At 43.6% G+C, this 11,554-nt stretch overlaps 1 protein-coding gene across 1 annotated transcript; it reads left to right on the top strand.

Moving 5' to 3' along the window:
* Positions 1–65: 65 nt before the first annotated feature.
* On the top strand, positions 66–10,396 carry LOC112248795 (ATP synthase subunit alpha, mitochondrial). Its single transcript, XM_024418114.2, has 11 exons — positions 66–202; positions 909–987; positions 2,583–2,752; positions 2,880–3,053; positions 7,716–7,882; positions 8,154–8,454; positions 8,590–8,814; positions 8,933–9,040; positions 9,199–9,343; positions 9,461–9,611; positions 9,716–10,396. The coding sequence occupies exons 1-11, from the start codon at positions 143–145 to the stop codon at positions 9,792–9,794; spliced, it is 1,659 nt and encodes a 552-aa protein (XP_024273882.1). The 5' UTR covers positions 66–142; the 3' UTR covers positions 9,795–10,396.
* Positions 10,397–11,554: the final 1,158 nt, after the last annotated feature.

The raw sequence follows: 11,554 nt of genomic DNA, 5'->3' as shown, positions 1-11,554 counted from the left end.
TGGCAGTAAAGCTTTGAAATGACAGCCTGTCATCACGGATGACATAAAAAGAAGAAGAAGGGGTTCGTTTTCGGCCATTCGCACACCCTCCAAGTACAGCTAGCTGGTCTTTGCAGGTGGTGGAGGACAAGTCCCATTCGAAATGTTATCTGTGCGAGTTGCAGCGGCTCTGGCCAGGAGCCTGCCCAGACGTGCTGGATTTGTGAGTATTGCCTTGATTCGGATGTTGAATAGAAGACATTTAGTATTGCACGATTTAAAATGTCATTGTGAATGCAGTGGGTATGTGAAGGGTACATACAGGCCGCCACCTTCACGCGCTCGTCCCAGAACGACATGTCTAAGAAAGGACACGTATGTCACTCGACGTACCGTCTTGATATTTATTTGGTAACGTTAATTTGCTAGGTTTATTGTTTTTATAACTCGTTCATTTAACATTTCGTTTAGATTTGCACGTTCAACGCGCTTATGCGCACTTGAACTAACGCTACGGCCCCATATAAAATGGCTGTGCTAGCAAGCTGACTAGGTTAGCATGCTATCAGCTAGTTAGCTAATTTCTGAAGGTCAGGATCGCTTTACATGCTGAATGCTCCCTTCGCGCGCACATACTACAAGCTTCTGTAAGTGTATTTAGCTGTAGTGTCTAGCCTATGCTTTAAAAAGGTCGATTTTCTTTTTTTTTAATTGGTTGCTTAGTTGGATTTATATTTTTCATAGGCCAGCTGTCAAAGGAGGACTACTTGCGCACAACCTAGCTAGCTAATAGCTAACGTTACTTGGGCTGACGCCTAGCGCTTATGCCATGTTTTGTTTGTAACGTATTCCAGTTTATTGTGCAATTTCTGTGCGGTTCAATTATACTTGTTTTTAACAATAACCGATCATGCTTTCATTAATTGTAGGTGTCCAAGAATGTTGCCGCCGCCTGCGTAGGAGTGAATCACCTCCACACACACAGACCATGTCTTGCTGCGAAGACCGGTAAGTATAGAGAGAATGGGGACTCAAGGAATGACCTTCTGTTCTTGGATCAGAAATCCAGTTTTGCCACAAGTTTCACTTGTTATGAGCTGGGCACATTAGGTTTAGATGACATTTGAAAACAAAAACATAATGTTGCTATCTTAATTTGCCCCTGTATAAACTGAGATTACTCTATGGTGGTGATATATGAACAAAAATGAAAATCGTTCTTATTTGTCACATGTGCCGAGTACAGCAGGTGTAGACCTTACCATGAAATTATTACTTACAAGCCCTTAACCAAAAATGCTGTTTGAAGAAAAGTATTTACAAAATAAACTAAAGCATAAAAGATCAACAATAAGAAGCTATATACAGGGGGTACAGGTACTGACACAATGTGTGGGGCTACAAGTTAGTCTAATATCTATATGTAGGTGGAGTTAGTGACTATGCATAGATGATAAACCAGCGTGGCTGAGCAGTTGCAATACCGGGCTGTGATGCAACTGGTCAGGATGCTCTCGACGGTGCAGCTGTATGACTTTTGAGTACCCATGCCCAATCTTTTCAGTCTCCTGAGAGGGAATGGGTGTTGTCATGCTCTCTTTACAACTGTTTTTTTGTGCTTGGACTTGATGCTCTCAACCTGCTCCACTACAGCCCCATCGATGAGAATGGGGGTGTGCTTGGCCCTACCCTGGGGCGGCAGGGTAGCCTAGTGGTTAGAGCGTTGGACTAGTAACCGGAAGGTTGCAAGTTCAAACCCCCGAGCTGACAAGTTACAAATCTGTCGTTCTGCCCCTGAACAGGCAGTTAACCCACTGTTCCTAGGCCGTCATTGAAAATAAGAATTTGTTATTAACTGACTTGCCTAGTTAAATAAAGGTCCATTTTTTTATTTTTTTTATTTTTTACCTGTAGTCCACGATCATCTCCTTTGTTTTTATCACATTGAGAGAGAGGTTGTTGTCCTGGCACCACACTTCCAGGTCTCAGACCTCCTCCCTATAGGCTGTCTCATCGTTATCAGTGATCAGGCACTGTTGTCGTCGGAAAACTTAATGATGGTGTTGGAGTAGTGCTTGGCCACGCAGTCATGGGTGAACAGAGTACAGTGGGGGACTAAGCATGCACCCCTGAGGGGCCTCCGTGTTGATGATCAGCGTGGCAGATGTGGTGTTGCGTATCCTTACCACCTGGGGGCGGCCCGTCAAAGTCCAGGATCCTGTTGCAGAGGGAGGTGTTTAGTCCCAGGGTCCTTAGCTTTGATGAGCTTTGAGGGTGCTATGGTGTTGACTAAAGCTCAGCGTTCAATGTGGGAAAGGGCAGTGTTGAGTGCCATAGACTGCGTCATCTGTGGATCTGTTTGGGCGGTATGCAAATTGGAGTGGGTCTAGGGCTGTTTAAAGGTCTTTCTCACATAGGCTATGGTGAGCATGATCACACAGCGTCTGGAACAGCTGCTGCTCCCATGCATGCTTCGGTGTTGCTTGTCTCAATGCGCGCATAGAATTCATTTAGCTTGTCTGGTAGGCATGTGTCACTGGGCAGCTCGACCAGTTTTAATGTAAACTTTTTTATGTTTTATGTGTATATCTTCTACATTTTAGGCACTGCCGAGGTGTCCTCCATCCTGGAGGAGAAGATCCTGGGTGCTGACACCAGTGCTGATCTGGAAGAGACTGGACGTGTGCTGTCCATTGGTGACGGTATCGCCAGAGTGTATGGTCTCAGGAATGTTCAGGCAGAGGAGATGGTGGAGTTCTCCTCTGGGCTCAAGGTGCAGATCTAGGAGAAATTTTGTTTATGAATCCTAACTGAACCATTTTTAACAGATTAAGCTTTTCCGTCTACTACTGTTGTCAATCAGTACATTTTAACAAAACATCTTCTATCCTCTTTTCTAGGGTATGTCTCTGAACTTGGAGCCTGACAATGTTGGTGTTGTGGTGTTCGGTAATGACAAGCTGATCAAAGAGGGTGACATTGTGAAGAGGACTGGTGCCATCGTGGATGTGCCAGTGGGTGTGGAGCTGCTGGGTCGTGTGGTGGACGCTCTGGGCAATGCCATCGACGGAAAGGTGAGGGCAGATTTATGTAGTTAATTGTTATTCATCAAATATTGTTGGTCGTGTACACGTATTGCAGATGTTATTGCAGGTGCCACAAAATGCTTATGCTTCTAGCTCCAACAGTGCAGTAATGCCTAACAATGCACACAAATCCCTAAAATTAAAGAGATAAGAAAGAACAATGTCGGTCTGGAATAGATGGATTTAGTGCCTTCAGAAAGTATTCACATTACCCCATTAATTTTTCCACATTTTGTTACAGCCTGAAAGTATTTTTTTACATTAATTTTAAAGTCACTGGCCTACAGACAATGCCCCATAATGTCAAATGTTTTACAAATCAATTAAAAATGAAAAGCTTTTAATGCCTTGAGTAATGAGTATTCAACCCTGTTATGGCAAGCCTAAATAAGTTCAGCAGTAAAAAAAAAAAAAAGATCTTTAGTTGCATTTACTCTGTACAATAGTGTTTAACATTATTTTTTACTCTCTCTCTGTACCCAACACATACAAATATCTGTACATTCACTCAGTCGGGCAGTGAATTTCAAACACAGGCTCAACCACAAAGACCAGGGAGGTTTTCCAATGCCTTGCAAAGGACACCTCTTGGTCGATTTGGTAAAAATGTTTTATTTTTTTAAAAAGTGGACATTGAATATCCCTTTGAGCATGATGAATGTATTAATTACTTTGGATGGTGTATTAATACACCCAATCGCACCAAATATACAGCTGTCCTTCCAAACTCCGTTGCCAGAGAGGAAGGAAACCACTCAGGGACTTCACTGAGGCCAATAGTTTAAAGCAGTTAGTTTAATAGCTGTGATAGAACTGTGGATGGATCAACGTTGTAGTTATTACTCCACAATACTAACCTCCATGACTGTGAGAAGAGAACCTGTACATAATAAAACTGACAAATGTGGCAAATAAATTAACTTTATATATAAAAAAATTTATTCTCCCCAATTTCTAATCTAATTGGTAGTTAGTTTTGTCCCATAACTGCAACTCCCGTGCGTACTCAGGAGGGGCGGCGGTTGAGAACCGTGCGCCCTCTGAAACATGACCCTGCCAAGCCGCACTGCTCTTTTACCACGGAAGCCAGTCCCACCAATGTGTCTGAGGAAACACCGTACAGCTGGCGACCAACGCCAGCGTTCATTTGCCCGGACGCCACAGTGACTCACTGGAGCGTGATGGGACAAGGACATTCCAGCTGTCCTAACTCGGACGATGCTGGGCCAATTGTGCGCTACTTTATGTCTTCTAGTCATGGCCGACTGCTACACATCCCGGGATTGAACCCAGATCTGTAGTGCTGGCTCTAACACTGATCAGTGCCTTAGACTGCTGCACCACTTTGGAGGCCCTAACTAAATTAACATTGTCCTGAAAACAAAGTGTTCTGTTTGGGGTAAATCAACATAGCACTGAGTACCACTCTTCATATTTTCAAGCATGGTGGTGACTGCATCATGTTATGGGTATGCTTTTCTTGGGAGTTTAATATACACTGCTCAAAAAAAATAAAGGGAACACTAAAATAACACACCCTTGATCTGAATGAAATATTCTTATTAAATACTTAGTTTAATGTGCTGACAACAAAATCACACAAATTATCAATGGAAATCAAATTTATCAACCCATGGAGTTCTGGATTTGGAGTCACACTCAAAATTAAAGTGGAAAACCACACTACAGGCTGATCCAACTTTGATGTAATGTCCTTAAAACAAGTCAAAATGAGGCTCAGTAGTGTGTGTGTGTGTGGCCTTCACTTGCCTGTATGACCTCCCTACAATGCCTGGGCATGCTTCTGATGAGGTGGCGGATGGTCTCCTGAGGGATATCCTTCCAGACCTGGACTAAAGCATCCGCCAACTCCTGGACAGTCTGGTGCAATGGAGCGAGACATGATGTCCCAGATGTGCTCAATTGGATTCAGGTCTGGGGAACGGGCGGGCCAGTCCATAGCATCAATGCCTTCCTCTTGCAGGAACTGCTGACACACTCCAGCCATATGAGGTCTAGCATTGTCTTGCATTAGGAGGAACCCAGGGCCAACCGCACCAACATATGGTCTCACAAGGGGTCTGAGGATCTCATCTCCGTACCTAATGGCAGTCAGGCTACCTCTGGCGAGCACATGGAGGGCTGTGCGGCCCCCCAAAGAAATGCCACCCCACACCATGACTGACCCACCCCCAAACCGGTCACGCTGGAGGATGTTGCAGGCAGCAGAATGTTCTGCATGGCGTCTCCAGACTCTGTCACCTCTGTCACATGTGCTCAGTGTGAACCTGCTTTCATCTGTGAAGAGCACAGGGCGCCAGTGGCGAATTTGCCAATCTTGGTGTTCTCTGGCAAATGCCAAACGTCCTGCACGGTGTTGGGCTGTAAGCACAACCCCCACCTGTGGACGTCGGGCCCTCATACCACCCTCATGGAGTCTGTTTCTGACCGTTTGAGCAGACACATGCTCATTTGTGGCCTGCTGGAGGTCATTTTGCAGGGCTCTGGCAATGCTCCTCCTACTCCTCCTTGCACAAAGGTGGAGGTAGCGGTCCTGCTGCTGGGTTGTGGAGGACGCCGTAGGAGGGCAACATCTCCTGATGTACTGGCCTGTCTCCTGGTAGCGCCTCCATGCTCTGGACACTACGCTGACAGACACAGCAAACCTTCTTGCCACAGCTCGCATTGATGTGCCATCCTGGATGAGCTGCACTACCTGAGCCACTTGTGTGGGTTGTAGACTCTCATGCTACCACTAAAGTGAAAGCACTGCCGGCATTCGAAGGTGACCAAAACATCAGCCAGGAAGCATAGGAACTGAGAAGTGCTCTGTGGTCACCACCTGCAGAACCACTCCTTTATTGGGGGTGTCTTGCTAATTGCCTATAATTTCCATCTGTTGTCTATTCTATTTGCACAACAGCATGTGACATTGTCATTCGGTGTTGCTTCCTAAGTGGACAGTTTGATTTCACAGAAGTGTGATTGACTTGGAGTTACATTGTTGTTTAAGTGTTCCCTTTTGTTTTGTTTTTAGCTGTGTGTGTGTGTGTGTGTGTGTGTGTGTGTGTGTGTGTGTGTGTGTGATATATATATATATATATATCACACACAAGCGATAAGCATAGGCAAATTCCTAGAGGAAAACCTTGTTCAGTCTGCTTTCCACAAGACACTGGGAGACAAATTTACCTTTCAGCATGACAATAACCTAAAACACAAGGACAAATGTACATGAGTTGTTTACCAAGATGACGTTGAATGTTCCTGAGTGGCCTAGTTACAGTTTTGACTTAAATCGACTTGAAAATGTATGGCAAGACCTGAAAATAGTTGTCTAGCAATGATCAACAAAAGACTTGGCAGATCTTGAAGAATTTAAAAGAAATGTGCAAGTATTGTACAACGTTTAGACTTAACCAGAGACTGACAGCTGTAATGGCTTCCAAAGATTCTAACATTAGCTGTGTTTGAATACTCATATCGCTTGTTTACCGGAAGTTGATTCTGTTGCTGTGTTACTTCTTGCTAGCTTGTTAGCGTAACAAATGTTTAGCAAGACATCTTACAACTTCCATTGAGAACGCACAACTATACCGCTAAGAATGACATGAATAATCAAGTCCATACACGTTGGGTGGGTAGTTTGATGGCGTATAGTTAAAATACTGGCAAGTTCGATGTAGTAGCCAACTAACGTTAGGTAGCTAGCTAACATACTGGTACATACAAGCAACTGCATTAATGATATGCTGTTTGTAAGGGAAGTGTAGCTAACAAATTGTCAGCTAACGTAATGTACCTTATTTGAAAAGTAATTACTTTATTACATTGCTTTATTTAAAAAAAAAACATTTGTTAAAGCAATATATTTCTATACGCTTTCCTTGGACTTTGGCTGCATATTTTCTTCAAATCTGAAAATGTTAAGCCACGCTCATTTTCTGAAGATTTGCATTATGGACCCTAAAAGCACAGAAATGGTGTCCACTGCATGTATACTTTTTATTTTGGCGACTGTAGTACGACATCCAGGAACGTTTGTCATACTATGACCAATAAGCATACTACATACTCAATTAACGTCACACACAGTGCAGCTAGTATGAGTATTCGAACACCGCTAGAGAGCATAGCTATTGACTCAGGGGTGTGAGTACTTGTGTAAATGAGATTTCTGTATTTCTTTTTTTTTGTAAATTTGCCAACATTTCTAAACATGTTTTCCCTTGTGTTTGTGTGGATGAGTGATCGTGAAATCTATTTAATCCATTTTGAATTCAGGCAGTAACGCAACAAAATGTGCAGTAGAGGGATAAGAATACATTCTGAAGGCACTGTATGTGTATGGACAGTATATGAATAGGAAAGGTGTACAGAAGTAGTTGTATAGGATGAGGTAGGAACAGGAAGACCATTGTCGGCGCACTCTTGAAAACATTCATAGTTAATAGTATAACATAATGTTAGTTCATTTTAAGAATTCATGAAGATGTATTTTTACACCCAAACATCTTGGATGCCACAATAAAAAAGGATCTCCCACCTGATCCTTTCAGATCTAGGGTCCTTGGGTTATGACTACAGGTTTACTGCGGTCTGGGCATATCGGTCTGATCAGAATAGTGATAACCCTTCTTTGTCCCTCAGGGTCCTCTTGGGTCGAGCATCCGTAGGCGTGTGGGTCTGAAGGCCCCTGGCATCATCCCCCGTATCTCTGTGAAGGAGCCCATGCAGACGGGTATCAAGGCCGTGGACAGCCTGGTGCCCATTGGCCGTGGCCAGCGTGAGCTGATCATCGGTGACCGGCAGACTGGGTAAACAAATGGCCTGGTGCCATCTATCCCGTAGTCGGGCTATTTGGGGATTACAACTCTGCGTGTTCAATGTGTCAAACAATTGTGAATGTGTTAATGTTCTATCTACACTTAATTTGCCTTTACCTGGAGGGTAGTAGACAGCGCTTCAACCATTTTCTATTGCCTCCCATTCAACTTTAAAGCCATGCAGTTATATTTGTAGTAATTATTTGTTTACTCTGACACTAGAACTGTAATCTAATACAAATTCCCGCTTCTATTCTAACAGCAAAACTGCTATTGCCATTGACACCATTATCAACCAGAAGCGTTTCAACGAAGGCAAAGATGAGAAGAAGAAGCTGTACTGTATCTATGTTGCCATTGGCCAGAAGAGATCCACTGTGGCCCAGCTGGTGAAGAGGCTGACTGACGCTGATGCTATGAAATACACCATTGTGGTGTCTGCTACAGCCTCTGATGCTGCTCCCCTGCAGTACCTGGCTCCATACTCTGGCTGCTCCATGGGAGAGTTCTTCAGAGACAACGGCAAGCACGGCCTCATCATCTATGATGATTTGTCCAAGCAGGTGAGAAGGGGGAAGTCTGTGCTGAGTAAAGTCTTGGGTGTGATGCTGATTCATAAAGAAAAAATAAAGGAACCAGGCTCTGTTAATCTACCCATGTTTAACAGCTGTATTCGCATCCTTCCTAAATCCCTCCAGGCTGTAGCCTACCGTCAGATGTCCCTGCTGCTGCGTCGTCCCCCTGGTCGCGAGGCCTACCCCGGTGACGTGTTCTACCTACACTCCCGTCTGCTGGAAAGAGCTGCCAAGATGCACGACAACTTCGGAGGCGGCTCCCTGACCGCTCTGCCCGTCATTGAGACCCAGGCTGGAGACGTGTCTGCCTACATCCCTACCAACGTCATCTCTATCACTGACGGACAGGTGGGTGCGGTGTGGAGAGTGGTCATATTATTATTGGCCCCACTTGCCGTATCCTCCAGTCAACTTATCAAAGTTTAATGTAATCCCTAAACAGAAGTGTGCTCTCTCTCCCCTGCAGATCTTCTTGGAGACTGAGTTGTTCTACAAAGGTATCCGCCCAGCCATCAACGTGGGTCTGTCTGTGTCCAGAGTCGGATCGGCTGCCCAGACCAAGGCCATGAAGCAGGTGTGACCTGGGGCTCTAAGGGGACTGATATTATACAGCAGATAAATGCAGACAAACTTTTTATTTCATTGCAGTTGACCAGTTACCCCAGAATATTTTCTCACTTGGAATCAGTCTCCTAAATCCATAATACGATTGTGGTCCTTTACTGTGTGTAGGTGGCTGGAACCATGAAGCTAGAGTTGGCCCAGTACCGTGAGGTGGCTGCCTTTGCCCAGTTCGGCTCTGACCTGGACGCTGCCACCCAGCAGCTGCTCAACAGGGGTGTCCGCCTCACTGAGTTGCTCAAACAGGGACAGTACTGTGAGTGTCACCACCCAGCGTGCTAATAAAGTTGAACATTTTGTATGTTGTCAACCAGGGCCACTCCTTAATTTGGGGAGACATGTATTTTTATTTAACTTTCTCTCCCTCCCCCAGGCCCCATGGCCATTGAGGAGCAGGTGACAGTCATCTACGCTGGTGTCAGAGGTCACTTGGACAAGATGGACCCTGCCAAGATCACCAGGTTTGAGAAGGCCTTCCTTGTACACGTCCTCAGCCAGCACCAGGACCTGCTCACCACCATCAGGTAACGGGACCATCTGAGTAATCAGTAAAAATCTATGGCTGACGTTAATCATTATGAAGGTTGATATGAATTTAATCTGAAGTAATGAGACTCTTTTATTCCAGGACCGATGGTATGATCTCACCGACAGCTGACGCCAAACTGAAGGAGATTGTGTTGACCTTCCTGTCCAGCTTTGAGTAAAGAGCGAAACTGCTCCTGATCCTTCAGTGTGCTTACGGTCTGTCGCATTGTCCTAATATTATATGTATGTGAAACACTGAAGGCCAGAACCTCAATGTACAGATTTCTCCTAAGAAGAAATAAAATTGTACAACCCTAGAGTGCTGTGGTAAAATTTGACTGTTCGTGGTAGACTGCCGGTCCAGCAGATTATCCAGTTGAAGGGAATAAAATGTCATGTGAAAAATAATTCCTGCGCTCTGTTCTAATGCAGTAACTGTTTCTCCCACTGTGGGTCTTTATATACTCAAACTACTCTAAATATCTTGTGACTTTGTTCATGAATTTCATGAGTTAAAATAAACAAATTTGGGTGGTCTCAATTACAGGATATCAAAATCTTCACTTTTGCATCACAAGAAACGTAGCACACTCAATCAACCATAAAGCATTTCATTGTTGGAAAGAAATGTATGGCATTGATTGTTTAGCAACTGTTGGAATGTCTATTGGGAAATATTTGTTGCTGGCAGAGCTCATGAGTGTCCAGTTTCTGTAATGCTGGAATATGGGTGTAACTCATTTGATATGATGGAAATAAAGGTATCCACACTTGTAAAACAGACATGATTACGAGAGGTTTATCTAATACAGCTTCTCGCCCATAAATCTGGACCAATACAGCCCTTTTGCGTATTGAAACAATAACAACCCCAGTAAGTCTGCACATGCTTGTCAAAATGTTATTACTCTTAGTAATACAATTTGAACTTGCATTCCATGTATGACTGAACTCTGAAAATAATGGGGTTATTCATTTTGGAGTGTTACTTGTCAAATCCTTTGCTACAGTCAGACAGGTCATCCATTTACCTCCCTGCTGCAATGTTAGTTTGTCCACTAGAGCGTGGTAGTTGATCTGGTTGACTGCATGCGAGCAGACAATGTCATCTGAATTACATGTTATTTCTAGTAGTTTTTTCACTAAATTGTTATACAATTAGTGCATTTAACAGCATTTTCCCAGCTGATTCATTTGAACACACTGCATTGCTTGACAAGTGTGAGAGTAGTGTGTCAGTATTAATGGGGCTCCTGTCAATGAAGACATGTCTGGGTCAAAAGTCTCTTTTGTAGCCTGGTGAGAGTGGCTAAGATCAGAACAAGCTCAGTGATAAAGATATGGTTACATTTATCAACGTGAAACACTTGAGTCTGATTACAAATTGAAACTGAGTGAGTCCAACCTTAACAGAGATGAGATCTTCAGCAAGTTTGAGAACACCAAGTGGAAGTTGACTGGTTAAATAAACCATATGTGCATGTGCCTTTTCTTTGTGTTTAGCAGCTGTCAGTTTATGGTGTTCAAAACAACATTTGACCTCTGCACATTTCATGCGTACTTAACCATGACAACTGGTTCATCTAGTAGAGGAATAGTAGTGTTGTATTTTTTTTATCCTAAAGATCTTTCTCTGGTATCAGCTGTTCAGACCCTTTATTAAATCAAAGTAAACAATACCAGCTTGTATAGTCACTTAGTTTATCAATTCAAAAGTCACATGAACATAAATGTATTTCACATGAACATCATATGGTGAACATTACATTTCATTCTATTCAATATATTTTTTAAGTAGTATCTTACCCTTTGTAGTCTCAGAACTTTGAAACAGAGAAATTAAAGGACCAATCTGCAGAGCGGCGATCCCATGACTTTTGGTAAGAAGCTGATCAAGAGAAATGTTACCACTCAAATTCATAGAAAGAGCTATGGATAC

Source organism: Oncorhynchus tshawytscha, linkage group LG04 (assembly GCF_018296145.1).
Source record: "Oncorhynchus tshawytscha isolate Ot180627B linkage group LG04, Otsh_v2.0, whole genome shotgun sequence".
Lineage (NCBI taxonomy): Eukaryota > Metazoa > Chordata > Actinopteri > Salmoniformes > Salmonidae > Oncorhynchus > Oncorhynchus tshawytscha.
This window is presented reverse-complemented; position numbering and strand designations above follow the sequence as displayed.